The 21,226-nt window shown below is 40.9% G+C and overlaps 1 protein-coding gene across 2 annotated transcripts in view; it reads right to left on the reverse strand.

The window, feature by feature from the left end:
- Positions 1-947: 947 nt before the first annotated feature.
- Positions 948-21,226, reverse strand: part of tbc1d22b (TBC1 domain family, member 22B) — a 203,253-nt gene continuing 182,974 nt past the window's right edge. For both annotated transcript variants that reach the window (XM_055654616.1, XM_055654614.1), the window contains 2 exons: positions 8,833-8,928; positions 948-1,834 (listed from right to left, as the gene is read on the reverse strand). In XM_055654616.1, the coding sequence (XP_055510591.1) occupies positions 1,706-1,834; positions 8,833-8,928 (225 nt within the window). In that variant the 3' untranslated portion in view covers positions 948-1,705. The remainder of the gene's footprint in view (positions 1,835-8,832; positions 8,929-21,226) is intronic.

The raw sequence follows: 21,226 nt of genomic DNA on the forward strand, positions 1-21,226 counted from the left end.
TCCAGTGGGATACAGCTCATATCATTGGACTGTAAGGACAATGGTTCCTGAATACAGGAATCGGGGGAGTTAGGGAACTGAAACAGCAAGAGTAGGCCACTTAGACATTTTGTCAGGGCATGGGGGATCTGAACCTCAATTCCAACTGTCCATCTGTGTTTACATTCTCACTCACAGAAATAGGGGTACACCTTTCAGCCCCTTTGAGTTGCCTGCCTCTAATACATTATTCCGAATCTGAACGTCCGTTCCCTTGACCTATCTCTCCTCCATTTTTGTAGAAACATGGAACTGGAGATGCTGGTTTACAAAGGGAAAACACAAAATCTAGAGTGACTCAGCAGGTCCGGCATCGTCTCTGGAGAGCATGGATAGGTGATGTTTCAGGTTGGGACCCTTCAGTCTGCAGAAGGGTCCTGACTCGAAACGTCACCTATCCATGTTCTCCAGAGATGTTTCCCGACCAGTTGAGTTACTCCAGCATTTTGTGTGTTCTCTATTTTCCTTGGGAATGCTTGGAAACCATTAGCAAACTGAGGGAACACTGGTTATTGCAATTTGCTTTCCTGGTCCAGTAAATGGGATTAAACTTTCTGTAAAATGCTATAATTATCAGCCTCTCAAACAAGCAGTTCAATGAGTAAGAAACTAAATTCCGTGATTTTATTCTATGTTGGCCATCAACAGGAAAATCTGTCTCTCAGGTCTCATATATTATATATATTTTAAAATATTGATATATATATGGATATATATTTTTGTTGCACAAAAACTTTTTTTTATAGAACTCTGGAATCTATAAATTATTAACTGTTCAAGAGGAGAAAAAAAGTTGTGTTCAAAAGTTCTTTCGCATCATTCACACTTTTCAAAGCAAAAAATATTGCAGTATTTTCTCGACTTTATATAAATAGAATAGGTCAAAAGGCACATAAATGAAAAGGATATACCTGAGAAACATATTTTAATCTTGAATGGCTTAAGTATATTTTGAATTCAACATTATTGGCAATACAGTTGGCTTTTTTTTTCAATATAACAGCATTCATCGTAAAGCAGGTCTTTTAAGAAAAATAAACTTTTTTTCCAAATTTCCCAAATTCTACATTAAAGTGAAACAATTTGCTTATAAAAATGATAATTAGTAGAAATCAAAATTATTTAAAATGCTTTCACCTCATGAAATCGGCTAGAGTTTACCACAAATAATTGTTGGTAAAGTTAAAATGAAGCTGAAGGGAAATTTATATCCTTAAAAGAATCACAATTAAAAATATTTCAAATTGGATGTCAGCTGTGCTTAAGAATGAGTAAATATTAACTAATCTGCCTTATGCACACTAAGCCCAAGTGCTTAAACTAATTTTCTCAGGATAAGCTCACAGTAGTTCAAATTAAGGACATATACATGATAATATTGTACAGAAACACATTATAATGCCTTTTAAATCCTTTGCAATTAAGAACTATGTATAACCTAGTATCAAAGATTTAGCAAGGCATCATTAAGAGCACACTGAAGTAAGATCTCAGTCTTGCTCCGACTTAGTATATTACAACAGTAGCTTAAGAAAAGCTTCAAGTAAATAGAAATTACTTTCACAGTAGTTGAAAGTTTTGCCGTCTTAGTCAACAATGCTTCTGTGATCTTGAATTGAATGACCGCAAGGAGTTTCAATCACTTCTCAATGTTTCTGCCAACCACTTATCGTCTATAGTGATTAGGAGCATCTGCAAACATATACTTAAGTCTGTACGCTTCTGCTAAGAGTAGACCAACTTCTTCATTACCCCAGTGGATTGTCGGTAGATTCTGCAACAACATCAGTAGACCCTTCAAATGAAGAAAACAAATTTCAGCTTGAAATGGGCAAAATCAAGACAAATGCAAAGATCGACACAAAAGTGCTGGGATAAGTCAGCGGGTCAGGCAGCATCAGTGGAGAATATGGACAGGTGATTTTTCAGGTTGGGATCCTACTTCAGACTGAAGAATGTTTTTTTAGCAAGAGGGTGGTGAATCTGTGGAATTAATTGCCGCAGACAGCTGTGGAGGCCAAGTTATTGGGTACTTTTAAAGCGGAAATTGATAGATTCTTGATTAGTAAGGGGTTCAAAGGTTACAGGAAGGTAGACATATGGGCCGAATGGCCTAATTCTGCTCCTATGTCTTCTGGTTTTATAAAGGGGAATAGACCAGAATGCTAACTGTTCAGCACTCTGGGTGGACAGGTCGAGCCCAAGAGCCTGTTTCCATTCTGTACAGCTCTATGACTCTATACAGACAAATGTCACTTAAGCTTCTCTGCGTATTTTTATGCATTCATTTCAAATATTTTTAATTAGGGATCATTGAGTCTCCATGAAAAATTATGGAAAATTAGTACACGAAACTCACCATGCAAAACCATGGCAAATTAGTACCATCTAATTAGAATCCACAGCAGTTCAATTATTCCTTTTAGAAATTGCTAATTACTTAAGAGGTATTTCAACAGTGCCATTCAGAATTAGCAGTTACTGAGGTGTTAAATAAATGTAAATTCATCATGAATATATTATATAATCGATTTATACCTTGCCTTTTGAGTTATGGAGCTAAACCTTTTTCAGATTATTAGAAGTCTTGCCTATTCTCGCCAGCACCCAGGTGTGGTATGAGCTTGGTCAGACTAAGCAAATTCTAGTGGTCCTTGATTCACAATGGCTGGGATTTTCTAGCCAATGGTCAAACTTTGCGTGAATAGCTGACCGCGATTCTCGGGTATCTGCAGTTGTATAAGAATTCCAAAATCGCTCACAGGTGGTGCAGGGGCAGCATCAGCGGCGCAGCGGTCGACCTGCTGCCTTAGAGCGTCAGAGACCCAGGTTCAATCCTGACTAGGGCTGCTGTCTGTATGGAGCTTATATGTTTTTATATGCGTTTTCTCCGGATGTTCTGGTTTCCTCCCAAATTCCACAGTGGTGCAGTTTTCAGGTTAATTGACTTCTGTAAATTGTCCTCAGCATATAGGATAGAACTGGTGTACGGGGATCATTGGTTGGTGCAGATTTGGTGGACTGAAGGGCCCGATCCATGCTGTATCTCTAAACTAAACAAAAAAAAACCTGCATGCCTGTCACATAAAAGATCAGAATAATCTGATGTTTACCCAGTCCAGTAGATAGCCATCAGCATTGGTGCTTAGGTTAATAATGGAATGTTTTCAAAGAAGTGATCCAAGTACTTTAGAACTGAACAGTAGAAATGTTTGCAGGGCGCTCAGCATCGCCAAGGACTGCTCTCACCCCGACCATGGACTGTTTACCCTCCTACCATCCGGGAGGCGCTACAGGTCTCTCCGTTGCCGAACCAGCAGGTCGAGGAACAGCTTCTTTCCGGCCGCTGTCACTCTACTAAACAACGTACCTCGGTGACTTGCAATCACCCCCCCCCCCCCCCCCCCCGGACACTTATTATTTTTTTATTTCTTATTTTAATTTTTTTAATTCAAATCGTTTGCTATGTCGCTCTTCAAGGGAGATGCTAAATGCATTTCGTTGTCTCTGTACTGTACACTGACAATGACAATTAAAATTGAATCTGAATCTGATAAATTAATTAATTTTTATCATTGGGAATTTTTAAGGCAGACCTTGACAGATACTTGATTAGTAAGGGTGTCAAGGGTTATGGGGAGAAGGCAGGGTAATGGGGTAGAGAGGGAAAGATAGATCATCCATGATTGAATGGTGTAATAGATTCGATGGGCCAAATGGCCTACTAGGACTTACGAACATGAAATAAAAAATAATATTCTGCTTTTTTAAGTCCCTTCTCGAAATTCTATTTTTGTTTTTTTTCTCCACGGTTATATTTCCTGTGTTGACTGTTGTTCTGCATAAACGTACGTACATTAAGTCTATTGTACCAGAGTCAATAGAAACAGAGATTTTCAGTCTCTCCCCATCGTCACATCAAATAATTTGTAGTTTATTCCTACTTCTCAACTCTTAGTCCACAGCCATGCAAGTTACAGCTCTTCAAATGTTCATACGTACACTTTGCACATTTTTGAAGGTTGTGATCAGTGTTCATTAGGAGGAGAAAACAATGTAATAATTAAAAAAATTATCCACCATTTTAGGTATTTGGAAATGAAAACAATACAACCCATGATGCATTCAATATATTACAAATAAAAATAACTAAAAATGAGGTGAGGAGAGCGATTATATTTCAGGGCTCAGCGATAGAACGGAACACTTTGACTATCAATATAGCGAGGGATGGGAGATTGCAACCTGCACGTGGTCCGACCTGTTTCGACGAATGCAATCAACCTGGTGTGCACAATCAAATAAGATCAAATAGAACAAGTTGTACTACAACTTTAGGTTGTGCACGTCATAGGCAAGAAGAATAGAGAGCAAAAGAATTAGTCACATGGCACAGAACTAAGCCCTTTGGCTCAACATGTCCATGCTGACCAAGGTGCCCCAACTAAGCTAGTCGCATTTGTCTGTGTTTGGTCCAGATCCCGTAAAACCTTCCCTATCCATGTCCCTGTCAAAGTGTCATTTAAATGTCATTATAGTAACTGCTTCAACGATCACTTCTGGCAGCTCGTTCCATATACCCACCACACTCTTTTTCACTCTCACAGATGGTGAGCTGCCAGAGGAGGTAGTTGAAGCAGGGCTATAACAGCACTTGGACAGGTACATGGACAGAAACGGTTTAGAGGATAAGGGGCAAATACAGTCACATGGGACTAGCTTCGCTGGGGCATCTTGGTTGGCATGGACACGATGGGCCGAAGTGCTTGCTTCCATGCTGTATAACTCTATGATTCTAAATAGGAACAAGTAAGCTCATCACATCAACTTCTCACTGTTGCATTGCTTGACAAAAGAAGTCAACAGAACCCAGTCGACAAACACGTTAACTCCCCTTCCCATTCCCACACTGACCTTTCTGTCCCAGGCTTCCTATTTTGTCAGAGTGAGGCCAAACACAAATTGGAGGGAAAACACCTCATGTTTTGCTTGGGTAGCTTTCAACCCAGTGATAATTGATTTATCTATCTTCAAGTAACACTTGCATCCCCTCTCTCTCCATTCCTCCCCCACCCGTCAGATCAGCTTCAAAATCGTCTTGCTGAGTCTCAACGTCTGATTTTGTTCTCACCTAGCACACAGCCAACAATGACCTGTTTCCTTTATCATCGATTTTTTCCCATATCTTTCATCCATTTGTTCTATATCTCTCTACATCACCATCTATATATCTTGTTTCCCTTTCCCCTGACTCTCAGTCTGAAGAAGGGTCTTGACCCAAAACGTCGCCTTTTCCTGTTCTCCAGAGATGCTGTCTCACCCGCTGAGTTACTCCAGCTTTTTGTGTATTTTCAGCACAAATCATGCTCCTCAAGTCCAAAGTGCCCTTGTAAAACATTTACAATTTGAGTAATTGTTTATTGTTACATTCAGGGACCCAGGCAAGATGAGATTAATTTCCGAGTGTGATTTTTGAATCTAACTGGACATATCTAAAACATCAGGGAGAATGTTCGATTAATTTTCTTTCATTAAAAGGAACTCCTGTTGAGAACACATCCATTTTTCTCTGACAACGGGCCCTCTTGAGATTATTCTGGCTTTTCTTATGGAAATCTTCCATTGGGAATGGTTTCAGTTGTTCGGTTCAGAAGTGGTTTACTAATTTAATCAGTTTCCCTTTGTGAGATTTTGTAATGAATTTATTGTCAGTCTGGAACTGCAGATGCTGGAAAATCGAAGGTAGACAAAAATGCTGGAGAAACTGAGTGGGTGAGGCAGCATCTATGGAGCGAAGGAAATAAGCAACATTTCGGGCCAAACCACGTCTTCAGTTTAAACAGATTTAATATCTGTTTCTATACACAGATGTCTGCATCTGCACAATTCAAACAGGGATATATGGGTAACATTACAAGGCATGATCTTATACTGATCAATGAGTTGTCCAAGCTTGCTGGTTAGTTGTTCTTGAACCCTGCTCCTATTGAAGGTCTCTTTGGCAGATCATGGCCTCCCAGCTGATTGGAATGGCCATTCTGATCAAAACCAGTAGACTTTAATCAGTAGTTTTAGTTTAGTTTAGAAATACAGTGCGGGAACAGCCCCTACGTCCGACCGAGTCCACGTTGACCAGCGAGCACCCCTTCACCCAGCACTATTCTACACAATAAACAAAATTTACAATTTTTACCAAAGCCAAATTAACCTGCAAACCTGTATGTCATTTGAGTGTGAGAGGAAACCTGAGCACTTCTGGGAAACCCATGCGGGCACGGGGAGAACGTACAGACAGCACCCATTCCTTTAATTTTCCAAACTCTTTCCGGCAAAATTACAAGTTAAATTGTCACACTGTTTACCAACCAGCCACAGCGAAAATCTAATTAGTGGTATTGGAAAGTTGTTACAATATAAGTTTCTGGGATTTAGTGTTCTATCGGGATAGTTATTTTTGACAGGAAATTCAACAATGCATGACTACTATATTGACTAGTATGGGATTACGTTTAAATGATATGACAATATGTTAAATTGTTTGAGATACAATAGCAATACATGCTTGTAAAAGCCCTGACAATGTTCTCACAAAGTCGATTTGGAGTTTTCTATTAAATGGAATCAATAATTGACACGAATGTCATGGCTCGGACTGCAAACAGAATGAAAAAACATTTTACATTTTCAGCAGCAGTGGAGAAAGGTTTTCCAGGTAGACAGGGAAAGGGTGCAAGTAGCAAATAAAGTAAATTTCACAAGTCAAGCCCTAAAGACTTGGTCAGTGTACCAGGTGGTCAATTGTGCTCACCTTGCTAGAGGAAGAATGTTGTTAAGCTGGAAAGAGAGTAGAGATAATTCATGAGGAAGTTGCCAGGATTTTCGAGCCTGCGTTATGGGAAGAGGTTGGGCCGAGTTGGATTTTATCCCTTGGAGCGCAAGAGGATAAGGGGAGGATAAGAGGTGAATCAAAAACAAGAGAACATATGTGTAAGGTAAGAGGGGTAAGATTTTATAGCTACCCAAGGGGCAACTTTTTCATTTATTTTAAATAAATAAGGGAAATTGATAGGGTGAATGCAAGGGAAGGGGAATCAAAAACAAGAAGATATATGTTTAAGGTGAGAGGAGCAAAATTTAACAGGAATCTGAGGGGCAACTTTTTCACTCAGAAGGTGATGGGTGTACGAAACGAACTGCCAGAGGAGATAGTTGATTGAGGCAGGTACTATAACAGCATTGAAAAGGCACTTAGGCAGGTACATGGAATATAAAAAGTTTAGTGGGATACAGTCTAAATGCGGGCAACTGGGACTAGTTTAAATGGGGTAACTCGGCCGGCATGGATGGATTGGGTCAATGAGCCCGTTTCTGTGCTGTATGACTCCATGTTCCTATTTAAACCTCCTTTTTGTGATCCGCAACCTACATAATAATAAAAGGCTGAGATAGAGTGAATGTGGAGAGGATATTTCTAGTAGAACTCATTGCCAAGTCATTGGGTATTTTTACAGCAGATTGACAAATTCCTGATTAGTAAGGGTGTCAAAAGATACGTGGGAGGAGAATGGGGTTGAGAGGGAATAATAGATCAGCTATGGGCTGAATGGTCTAAATCTGCCTGCTATGTCTTGAGATCTGATCTTATGAAACTTCATATGACATCTATAAATCTTTGGTTTTGTTTATGATGCCTTAAATTATTGACCACCTATAATTAAAGTAGAACTTACTGCAAATATATAAGTTTTTATTTATCATGAAACTTTGCTTAAAAGTGTTTTTACTCATAAACGTCAATCAATGGTGCATGTAGTGAGATTTACCTTCGGAGATTTGTTATGTCGTAACTCATTTATGGCAGGTGTGTGTAGATAATAAAAGACACTTGTGTTGATTAATGTTGAATCATTTAATCAACATCCAGGAGCTGCTTTTTTTTTTAACTCCAACACTTGACAAATAATTTCCAGAGAAGTTATTGATGCATGTATTTCAAGGAAATTCACTCTAATATCATTAAAATGGCCAACGTGCTAACCTAATTCAAAGTAGATGTCTGATGATCCGTCAATGTGTCTGAATGGACGGTGGATGCATGAACTTCGAGATTACCAAGAACTGTAACATCATGACGGAGGTGTCATTAATCACAAACTTTGATGGTACTATTGATTAGCAGACACTATATTTTAATTATCATTCACATGGTTGAGTTGGTAGTTGTGAAAAACATCAGACCAAGCTCAGAAAAGACACAAAGTGCTGGAGTGACACAGCGGGTCAAGCAGCATCCCTGGAGATAATGGATAGGTGATGTTTCGGGTTGAGACCATTCTCTCTTCAAGGACAATTATTTAGACATACAGTGTGCAAACAGGCCCTTCGGCCTACCAGGTCCATACCGAACAGCGAGCACTCCATACACTAACATTATCCTTCACAATAGGGCTAATTTACAATTTACAGAAGCCAATTAACCTACAAACCTGCATCTGTGAGTGTGTGGGAGAAAACTGGAGTACCTGGAGAAAACCCACATGGTCACATGGAGTACAAACTTCACACAGACCTATTGACAGTCAATAAATAGACGTGTATAGGTAATTTAAGATTATTCCATATACAGCGATTTAAAGAAAGATCCCAGCCTAAAATGTTGTCTATCCATGTTCTCCAGAAATGTTGCCTGACCTGCTTAATAATCCAGCACCTTGTGCCTTTTTTGTAAACAGGCATCTGCAGTTCCTTGTGTTTACATATATAGTGGTACTTAAACAGGCTTTAATTACTTACTTGAAAGTCATCTTCATCCAAAATTTCTTTTCTCCATTTGATGAGGAAAGCAGCGCACACATACAGGTGGAAATGGGAGAATCCCTCTGGCTCAGACTGCAAAAGAATATCAAATGAAGTTACTTCAGAGACAAGAGTGCCCAGTGGTATAAATCATTACATTTCCAATCTATTGTGGGAGCCCAGTGAGCACAATAATAAAACACTACCCCAATTTATCAAATGAGCATGTGGCGGACACTTGATATTACTCAACATGGAAAAGAAATGCTTAAAAGGAATTTTAGAATGGTTTATGGCTCAGGAACAGCTTTCCCTCTGTTATCAGGCTGAATGATCCTTTCATAAGCTCGACTACTGTCCGATTCACCCCCATTGCAGACATTAGAATTTGTCCAAGGAACGGGTGCTCTACAATGCTGAGAACTGTATCTTTTTTTGTCTTTTTGCACTATTATTGTTTTGTTTGGTGTGTGTGTGTGTGTGTGTAAATATATGTATATGTATTAAAAATGTTTTCATTTATTGTATTATTCATAGAGTACTATGTTACATATTCTGTTGTGCTGATGCAGGTAAGAATTTCATTGTTCGATTTGGCACATAGGACAATAAAACACTCTTGACCCCTTTTTCTCTACCTATTGTACTTGAGTTTGACTTGATTATATTTATGTATACTATTATCTGATTGGTTACTCGATTGGTTATGTATAGTATTACCTGAGCAGAGTCAGGGGGTAAGGGGAGAAGGCAAGAACGGGGTACTGATTGGGGATGATCAGCCATGATCACATTGAATGGCGGTGCTGGCTCGAAGGGCCGAATGGCCTACTCCTGCACCTATTGTTTATTGGTTTGGATATCATGCAAAACAAATCTTATCACTTTTCCTCGGTACACGTGACAATAATAATCCTAAACAAATAAAAAATTAAGCTCTGGAGATAATGTTCTTGGACTTGACTAATTGATATTGTTAAAAGACAATTCATACTAATGCTTGACAATTATGCAATTATTAATTGAATGCTCCTTTCCATATTACACTTTGTTTGGGCGTAGCGGTAGAGCTACTGCCTTACAGCGCCAGAGACCCGCGTTCGATCCCAACTACGGGTGCTTGTCTGTACGGAGTTTTTTTGTTCTTCCCATGACCTGCATGGATTTTCTCCGAGATCTTCAGTTTCCTCCTACACTTGAAAGATGTACAGGTTTGTAGGTTAATTGGCGATATAAATGTATAAATATAAAATTGTCCATAATATATCCAAGGTAGTGTTAATATGCGGGGATCGTTGATCGGTGCGGACTCAGTGGGCCGAATGGCCTGTTTCCATGCTTTATTTCTAAACTAAGCTAAACTAATGCAGCCTTGTTTGAAGATAATCCTACTGAATTGTTCTGTTTGCTTAGAAGATTTATCCAAATTGGGAGTTAAGATCCCTGAAAGTGACATCACAGGTTGGAAAGTGTCGGAGGAGGGGGGGGGGGGGGGGGGGGGGGGGGGGGGAATAGGGTGGTGGTGGGAGGAAGTGAAACAAAACTGAGAGGAAAGGAGAGTGAGAAGCCAGGAAAGAGAGAGAGTGAGGGAGGAATGGAAGCAAAAGTGTGAGAGGAAAGGAGAGAAAGGAAAGGAGTGTGAGAGAAAAGGAGAGAGTGAGAAGAAAGGAAAGAGACAGCGTGCGACAGTGTGAGTGTTAGAAGCGGCACAGCGAAGCAGTGGTAGAGTTGCTGCTCACTGCGCCAGAGACCCAGGTTCCATCCTGACAACGGATGCTGCCTGCACGGAGTTTGTACGCTCTCACTATGACCGCGTGGGTTTTCTCCGGGTGCCCCAGTTTCCTCCTGCATTCCGAAGACGTGCAGGTTTGTAGGCTAATTGGCTTCTGTAAATTGCCCAGAGGACTAGTGTACGAGTGATCGTTATTGACACAGACTCAGTGGGCCCAAGGGCCTGTTTCCAGACTGGATCTCTAAACTAAACTAAGGAAAAGAAAGGGAGAGCGTGAGAGAAAAGAAAAGAGAGGGGAGGAAAGAGGGCGAGAGGAAGGGAAAGAGAGAGTGGAAGGAAAGTAAAGAAGGGGCAGAGACAGACAATGACCAGGTTAAGCTGAAACTCACAGCTGGGTTACAATATTGTCGAATGCATGCTCCCCAGAGTTTTCGATAGCATGCAACGGTTCAATAATATACCACTTATTGTCAAGTGAAGCTAGAGCAGAAATATACTGCAGTTCTTTGGTGGGAAATTAAAGCAGAAATCTTCATGAAGCATATTAATATGAATTAGTAATTTCCTTTTACTTCAAAGATAAATTTAATGAGCGCTGAGCCTGTGTGGTTTCTACCCAGAATATTTGTAACTGGGGAAAAAGAACGTTACACAATTCCTGAAAGTGATCATGTACAGAGTACAAACTAACACATTGAAGGTGATGGCCATTTGAAATCTAAAAGAAAAGCTGATCTGGAGCATCTATGAAGAAAAGAACAGAAATTATGAATCTGTCCCTCCCCAGATGCTGCTTGACCCACTGAGTCTGAAGAAGGGTCCTGGAGCAAAACATCACCTATCCAGGTACTCCAGAGATGCTGCCTGAACCACTGATCCAGCACTTTGTGTTTTGTTCAAAATTCCAACATCTGCAGTCTCCAGTGTCTTCACACAGCTTATGTTTCAGGTTGTGAAAAGTTGAAAGTTTATCAGAGACAGAGAAAGACGGTGAAGAAGTATCAGCGTTATGGTGAGAAGGCAGGAGAATTTGGTTGAGAGGGAAAGAGCAGAAGGCCTGATGGGCCGAATGGCTTAATTCTGCTCCTATAACTTATGTAATTAAGTAACAAAGAAAATAATTATGCAAGATGAATGGCACTGTTCAAGAAACAATTGTTGAGTTAAGAGCAGTTATAAATCAGAAGAGCTGAATTATTATCAAAGCCACCATCAAAAACAAAACTGGAGTGGTCATTATAATTTGATATATTGAGCTTTATGAACCACCAAATAAAAAGGTCAGTGGTGTTTCTCAAGTTTCAGATGAGCCTCATTCGAGCAGTTTTGAAAAGAGATGTTCTCAATAGCAAGTTGAATGGAGATGTTCTATAAAGGGTGGCACAGTGGTTGAGTTAAGTTGCTAGAGACCCAGGTTCGATCCTGACCACAGGTGCTGTCTGTATTGAGACTGTACGTTCTCCCTGTGACCGTGTGGGTTTTCATCGGGTGCTTCGGTTTCCTCCCACACTCCAAAGATGTACAGGTTTGTAGGTTAATTGGCCTTGGCAAAGATTGTAAATAAACCCTTGTGTGTAGGATTGTGCGAGTGTATGGGGATCGCTGGTCGGAGCATTGGTGGGCCGAAGGGCCTGTTTCCACGCTATATCTCTAAACTAAAACTAAACTAAAGACGATTATCCAATCTACATTTGGCCTTCCTAATACAGAGGAAGTAACATTGTACGTAGTCAACACAGTATACTGAAGAAGGGTCTCGACCCGATACGTCACCCATTCCTTCTCTCCAGAGATGCTGCTTGTCCTGCTGAGTTACTCCACCTTTTTGTGTCTATCTACAGTATACTAAAATTGGTTCAACCCTACATGTAAGTAGCAAGTTACCGAATCATTGATAGATATAGCACGGAATCAGGCTCTTCGGCCCACCAAGTCCAAGCTGACAATCGATCACCTGTTCACACCTGTTGTACATAATCCTACTTTCTCATCCACTCCCAGCACACTAAGGGCAATTTATAGAGGCCAATTAACATACAAACCTTCACGTTTATGGGATTTAGTTTAGTTTAGAGATACAGTGCGGAAACAGGCTCTTCGGCCCACCGGGTCCGCGCCGCCCAGTGATCCCGGCACATTAATACAATCCTACACCCATTAGGGACAATTTTTACATTTACCAAGCCAATTAACCTACAAACCTGTACGTCTTTAGAGTGTGGGAGGAAACCGAAGATCTCAGAGAAAACCCACGCAGGTCACGGGGAAAACGTTCAAACTCTGTACAGATAGCACCCATATTCGGGAGAATATCCGGGTCCCCGGCGCTGCATTCGCTGTAAGGCAGCAACTCTACCGCTGAGCCACAATGACCGCCCGATGTGGGAGCAAACCGAAGCATCCGGAGGCAACCCATGCAGTACATGACAGGACATGCAAACTCCACACAGCAGCACTCGAGGTCAGGATTGAACCAGAGTCTCTGGCGCCGTGAGGCAGCTAGCTTCTCTACCAGCTGCGCCACTGTGCCACCCAGTAAATATTTTGGTAAAACTTAGAAATTATACGACAAGAGAACTACTGTGAATGGGTGACGTAGCCGCAGGTCCGGTGGACTGTCGGGACATCGGGAGCTCGCGGGTCCGAGGGGAGAGACCGCTTCCCGGAGCTCCCGCAACGCGACTTCTCCAGCCCGTGTCGCGGGGTTGGAACGACCAGGAGCGGGGCCGTATATCGCCCGGCACGGCTTCATGGCCGTGGGACATTCCAGCGTCCGCCTGGGGCTTGGACATCGGGAGAGAAATGGAGAACAGGGGAGAGAAAAGACTTTGCCTTCCATCACAGTGGGTTCACTGTGATGGATGTTTGTGTGAATTAAATTGTGTGTATGTCTGTAGGAAATTGGCTTTGTTTGTATGGCTGTGGAAACGGAATTTCGTTTGAGCCTCACTGAGGCTCAAATGACAATAAATGGTATTGTGTTGTATTGTATTGATCGATGGTTGGTGTGGACTCGGTGGGCCAAAGGACCTGTTTCCATGCTGTATCTCTAAACTAAACTAAACATACAGGACTCAATGGAACCAAATGTCCAGAGGGCAGTTCAATTGGCAGCTAATACTCCTGAATGTGCGTGGAACTAGCAACCAAAAATTAATTTATTCTCCAGACATCAGGCCAATGAAACACTGGTTATTAATCGTCTCATTTGTCAGATCATAACTCGTCAAAGGTACAAGGTTAAATAGCCATACATTTAACAGGAGGCATTTTGAATCGCAAAACAAAATCGATCCAATGTTACAACTTGACCTGTCTTCACCACAAACTACACTTTTGTTTAACCACCTGGAACTAACAAGTGAACATTAATCAAACTAATAGACAGATTTGACAACAAAATCACATTCCTAAGTTTACAATTTTAAAACACAATGTCTAAAGAAAACTCAATGGATTAAAATGTCTTGAAAAAGATCCTAAAAGTTACTGTAAAACAAAGAACATAGAACAGTACAGCATGAGAATAGTGCCAAGATAGACACAAAATGCTGGAGTATCTCACCGGGTCAGGCAACATCTCTGAGTTACTCCAGCATTTTTTGTCTATCTTAGCAACAAAACATATGCTGAAGTTTCCTCCTACACAAGAATTGGCCCTTAAGTCCACAATGTCTACACCACACAAGCCTGGACCATCTCTTATCCACCTGCGCATAATCTATCTGTCCATATCCAAGTGCCTATCAAAATACCACTTAAATGCCACTATCATATCTGCCTTAATCATCACCCCTGGCAGAGCGTTCCAGCCACCCTCTATGTTAAAAAGTTGTCCCATGCATCTCCTTTAAACTTTGCCCCTTTCACTTTAAACCTATGCACAATGGGCAGATCAAACCCACAGCTGCCTTTTGCCCAGTCAAATATAGTGTTTAAGTACAAAAAAGAAACTAGTCTTTACATTTGATTTCTGTATGGTAGATACAAGCTGGGAACTGTTTAACCTCAACAAAAACACTGCATGATAACAGAGAGGCCTGGAGAAGGTGAATCATTCCTCCCACAAAAATCACAGCATCTGCAGGCTCTCAGGTGCTTTTTATTTATTTTTGTGTGATGTGCACAGCAGAATGCACAATGCCCTGACTCTAAGCTATGAAACCAGTCACGATTAGAAAGGCCAGGATTATATTTGATTGGATTGCTTCTATTTTGGTAACTAGTCTAAAAACTCAGAACTAAACCTGAATACATTTTGCAATCACAGGTTTCTAAGGGAGTTGTAGAATAAAGCATACATACATCACAAAGTAGAGAGTTGTAGATGCAGCTCAGATCATCACACAGACTACCCACCATTGACTCCATTTACACTTCACGCTGCCTCGGAAAAGCTGCCAACATAATCAAAGACATGTTTCACCCCAGTCATTCCTTCTTCTCCCTGCTCCCATTTTGCAGATTGTACAAAAGCTTGAAAACGCGCACCACCAGACTCAGGGACAGCTTCTTCCCCTCTGTTATCAGGCTTACAGGGTGGCAGAGTGGCGCAGTGGTGGAGTTGCTACCTCAGCGCCAGAGACTCTGGTTCGATCTTGACCACGGGTGCTGTCTGTGTGGAGTTTGTACATTCTCCCTGTAACAGTGTGGGTTTCCCCCGGGTGCATCGGTTTCGTCCCACATTCCAAAGACATGAAGGTTTGGATTGGCTTCTGTAAATTGCCCCTAGTGGATAGCGTAGGAATAGTGTATGGGTGATCAATGGTCGGAGCGGTTTTAGTGGGCCAAAGGTTCTGTTTCCACGCTGTATCTCTTAAACTATAACTAAAACATAAGCAGGGGTACTGTCTGATTCACCTCTACCCCATTGGGGACATTGGACTTTGTCTATGGAACTGAAACGCTACAATGCTGAGAACTATATTCTTCACTCTGTATCTTCCCGTTCGGAATACCTATTGCATATGAGTATATATATTGATGTATTATGTTATCCGATCTGATTGGATAGCATACAAAACAAAGCTTTTCACTACCTTGGTACACATGACAAGAATTAACATAAACCTAAGCCTTGCGGGAGTAAATGCAATCAGAGATGAAGAAGTGGTGGAACAGCAAAAAATAGCACCTGTCTTAGTATTGGTATCATTCAAATACCTAGTCAAAACACAAAGTGCTGGAGGAACTCAGCTGGTCAGGCAGCATCTCTGGAGGAAACAGACAGCAACGTTTTGGATCCGGACCCTCTGATCACAGTAAATGTTTACACTTGCAGTTATGGGTTGCCGAATTGTGTTATTTGATGACAGATAAATGTCAGTTTAGCGATTGATTTTCCACATATTTTTATAATTTATTCTTCAGTGGAGCAATGTAAAATATTTAAATTGAATAAGGCAGCTAAAATCAAGTTTGTACTTCACCATACGCCACCTAGAACTAAAACAAAATCCCCAATTCAGGTGTTTAAAAGAAATGGTTTTAACATTGTTAAATATTTGGTTTAAGATATTGTTCCACTGAAGTAATCAGTGACCTGTCAAAAAACGAAAAACACATTTCTTTGATCAGGGACTTAAATTGCTAATCTTTTTCCTTTTCACACCAAAACCTCAATAACCTGCTGAGGTGTACCAGCATTACTGGCGCCATTGTAGATTTCCAGCAGTTCAGGGCTGTACTTTTTGGATTGTTATTAGATTTATATTTACATCCACTGTAATGTCAGATTGTAGGAGGGCACAAAAACACTGAACAAATTAGGTTTAAAAAAAAGTGCTGGAGAACTCAGCGAGTCAGACGGCATCACTGGATAACATGGATAGGCGATATTTTGATGAATGATTGTAGTAGGGGGTGAAAGCTGAAAGAGCTGTGGGGCCGGTCAAAGTCAGGTGAATGGGAGGTGGAGGTTAAACACAAAATGCTGGAATAACTCAGCAGGTCAGGCAAGGGCAGCAGCCTGGAGAAAAGGAATAGGTGACGTTTCAGGTTGAGACACAGTCTTCACACAGAGTCAGTGGAGAGGGAAATTAGAGGTATGAAAAGGTACAAAGAACAAATTAATCATTTGTGATTCATGTGAATCAATGAAAGGTGGATACAGGTATCCTATCACTTATCCACCTATCACTTGCCTGACTTTATCCCGTCCCACCTTTCTCCTCTCTCCATGTTCTCCAAAGATGCTGACTGACCCTGCTGAGTTACTCCAGCACTTTGTGTCCTTTAAAGTGATAGGTGGAATGCAAGCGAGGGGGCCTTATTTAAAAACGGATGGACAAAGAGCAGAGATGAAAACAAGACAAAAGGCTGCGAGACACGAGATGTGAATTGTGAGCAAATTAGGTCAACTAAACTGTTTTCATGGCACCCACATCAAATAGAATTGGCAAAAAACTACTGAGGTTGGTTTACTATATGCGTCGGAAGGAACTGCAGATGATGGTTTATACTGAAGGTACACACAGTGTCCGGCAGCATCTTTGGAGAAAAAAGATGAATGAAGTTTTGGGTCGGAACCCTTCTTCATATTGAAAGTAGGGGGTGAGGGAACTGGAGGTAGGAAAAGGCCAGAACATAACATGGCCGACAACAGATGACCAAGGAAGATTGGAGCTCATAATTGCCCATTGTTGGCTGGGGAAGAGGTGATAATGAAGGGACACAGGGATGCGAACAGTGGAACTAGTAGGATGGCTAGGGTGAGGGAGGGAAATGCTGGGGTTACATGAAATTAGAGAAATCAACATTTATACCACTGGGTTGTAAGCAGCCCAAGCAAAATATGAGGTGCTGTTCCTCCAATCTGCATGTGGCCTTGGTGCACTATGGAATTAGACCTGCTCCTGCCATTGTGCCCAAAGGGCTTTCATCTACACTCACTGAATATTGTACAGGCAAAAGATTGCAACATCTCAGATGAGATTTGTTGGAGAGGATTTCTACTCCATCAATGTGTTCATCGGGCATTTCCAGTCTTCCCCTCATTTTGTTCAAATTCTTTCCTGAAAACCTAATGCAAGTAAATCTGAAGAATGTTACTGCAATTGCATCTATACCAAGAAGAATTCTTCACCATCTACATATTGCTAACGTCATTGGTCTAATTGCTGAGGATGAATAAGAATTGTGGATCTTATATTAAGGCTTGAGATGAAAAATATCAGGTACTGATGGAAAGGGATTAGCACTGAAAAACAAGCTTTTAATTAACGACTACTCAGTAAGTAATAGAAGTATAAAATAAATGATTGGAAGCGGTGAACACTTAAGTAGTCCAGGCCCCATCAACACACCAAACACAGAAGATCAATTGTTGAATTAAAACAAGGAGAAAAATGAGAGTCACGACAAAAAAAGTGCTGGAGGAACTCAGCAGGTCAGGCAGCATCTCTGGAGGGAATGACATAGAAACATAGAAAACAGGTGCAGAAGTAGGCCATTCGGCCCTTCGAGCCAGCCCCGCCATTCAATATGATCATGGATGATCATCCAAAATCAGTACCCCGTTCCTGCTTTCTCCCTATACCGCTTGATTCCGTTAGCCCTAAGAGCTATATCCAGCTCATATGACCCTTCTTTAGACTCCAGACCAGAGTCAGAAGGGCCCCGACCTGTCTAATCCCTCCACAGATGCTGCCTGGCCTGCTGAGTTCCTCTATTATGTTTTTTTGCTTAAGATTCCAGCATCTACGATTTCTTGTATCCAAATGAGAGCGACCATTACGATCAAATTGACAACATGGAAAGCAAGTATGTAAGTGCTGCTACCAAAATCAGATCACACAAATCTGTTGTGGCATCCATCGTGAAATAAATCATGAAAGATGGACTCAATGTTGTGATATGTTTACAAGCAACTCAGAATAAAGATTTTGTGTCTGAAATAGAAAATAAATCACCAAGCACTGCAGGCAAGATGCTGAAATAGGAAACACCAGCCTCTTAAATCCACCAAGAACTTCCTAGAACTGACATTCATGTTATGGTAATAATTACAGAGAGATGGTGTTATCAGGTGTCTAACCTTAAAACAGACATAGTGCAAAATGCAGACAGAATGCTTAAACTTAGTCTTTTCTGTAGAAAGACTGGATGACTTACATATTAGTTTGTATATTTTATGGATATGCTTTACAATTATGAAATATTATAGCGAGACACTCATTTGAGAACAAAGTGATCTTTATTGGCAGATAGAGAGTCAGACACTCGCGTGCTGAGAGTGAGCACTCACTGAGTCCTTGCAGTTGCAGTTGGGCACACCCGTGACTCATGACGTCATCTTCGTGCCAAACGTAGTCACGTGCCCGTTCCAGTTCTACTAATGAGGTTTCGATCTATCACTGGCTTAACCACCAGATGGCGCCACAGTATGGCCTTTTAAAAAGTGTAATTCAATCCCATTCCAGACAGGTAGATATTAAGGGCGTATCCCACTTACCCGATTTTTTCTGCGACTGCCGACACCCATCATAGTCGCAAGCAGGTTGACGAAAATTATCAACATGTTAAAAATCCAGCGGGGACCAGGAAAAGATACGACTCTTTGGGCGACTAGTCATGCCCATACAGGCATCACCCCATGAGTAGTCTTCCAAACAGTCGTACCTTTTTCGTGTAGCTGCTGGATTTTCAACATGTTGAACATTTTCGGCGACCTGCTGCGACTATGACAGGTGCCGGCAGTCGCCGAATAAAACTGCGTAAGTGGGACAGGCCTTTTTTACAATACAATTAGACCATAAGATAAGATATAGGAGCAGAATTAGGCTATTTGGCTCCTCAAGCCTGCTCCGCCATTTGATCGTGACTGACCTACTTATTCCACCCAACCCATTCCCTGCCTTTTCCCTGTAACCTTGCTAATCAAGAACCTGTCAATCTCTGCTTTAAAAATACTCTATATATATTGTAGAAATTCCAAGGTATTGTAAAAAATATATCGTTAAAAAGTTTGCAGAAAAGCACAAGGAAACATAGAAAGCTAAGATGCATATGAATAAGATTATGACCGATAAGCAGCTAAGTGAAGAATTAACAGTGCAGCTACATTATTTGTATCTTTAAATTATTTTAATTAGTCATAGTCATACAGTGTGGAAACAGGCCCAACTTGCTCACATCAACCAACATGACCCATCTAAACTGGTCCCACCAGCCTGTATTTGGTCCATATCCCTCTAAACCAATCCTATCCATAAGTTTCTTAAACGTTGTGATAGTACCTGCCTCAACTACCTCATCCAGCAGCTCGTTCCAATTCTTGGACTGAATTCCTGAATCTTTGGATTAAATCAACTGACTGTCATAAGTGTTTCTGGAAGGTTATTGCTTGACTAGTGGGTCATGTACAATAACATCAAGTTCTTTGCGTGTAGAATGCAAAAGTGGGATAACATAAAGCTAATGAACAGGTGATCGGTGGATGGCATGGACTCGGTGGGCCGAAGGGCCTGTTTCTATGCGGTATGTCTAAAACTAGGAAACTAAAACTATATCTGACCCACTCTTCAAAGCACTCACCTCCCAGAAACTATTATTTCTGACATTCAGTTGAGTTACTCCTCCTGCTTTCTTTGATTGTGGTGCTGCAGAGGGATGTTGTGCTAAACCCTAGTGCAGTGGGACCATGAATGGAACTAGAGGCGCTATTTTTAGTCATGATTATTCAAGGACACTGGTGAACAAAGACCTTTTTGCTAATTTGCACGCCTAATCTCACACTCCAGTCCAATAATCGTTCCTGCCAGATTTTCAGATGAGGCACTTTATTTGCAAATATGTACATTTGTTATTCCTATTTTGGCATGCGGCTGGAGATTTGGAATGGGGGAGGGGACAGCTCAACGCTAAATTGAGAAAATGTGTTAACAGTTATTTTGAAATCCAGAAGCAATGTGATGATAATGTATATTTGTGGTCCCTAGTTGCAATAATCATTTGACAATGTATCAGCATTCAGATCAAGCAATCCATAATCTGAGCAACACTGTAATTGTTTACCGACCACAATTTCCCAGCATTGTCGCATTTATCTTTTTTTTTAAATGATTTCACTTATGAAATATATACAAGTAGATTTGAATATATAAATATCAGGTCATATCATAGGAAAGCCATTAATAAGTGAAGAAGGACACAACATTCTGAAGTAACTCAGCAGACTAGGTATCATCTCTGGAGAAAAAGGAATAGGTGACATTTCTGTTTGAGACCCTTCTTCAGATCGTCTGGGTTAAAATATCAGAAGAAGGGTCTCAACCTGAAACGTCGCCTATTCCCTTTCTCCAGAGTTGCTGCCGGACCCACTGAAATACTCCAGCATTTTTGTTGTAAATCAGCATCTTCAGTTCCTTCCTACTTGTATATAACTAGGTTCCATTTCCTGCACATAATATTCATGGTTCACAATTCCACATAACTGTCTACCATTTAATTTTATCTAATTTAGTTTTAATGTTTAACTACAATTTACAGGAACAATTATAAACCTTAAACATTGACAACTAATACATGTCGTTTTCATGTAGATTAACTGCTGCTAGTTACCAGAAAAGGCAAAACCAGTTTTGGAGAAATTATTTGCTTATGTAAATCCACCTTTTGCAATTCACCCAAACTTCCTGCAGCATAGTACATGGCAATGAT

Source organism: Leucoraja erinacea, chromosome 24 (assembly GCF_028641065.1).
Source record: "Leucoraja erinacea ecotype New England chromosome 24, Leri_hhj_1, whole genome shotgun sequence".
Lineage (NCBI taxonomy): Eukaryota > Metazoa > Chordata > Chondrichthyes > Rajiformes > Rajidae > Leucoraja > Leucoraja erinaceus.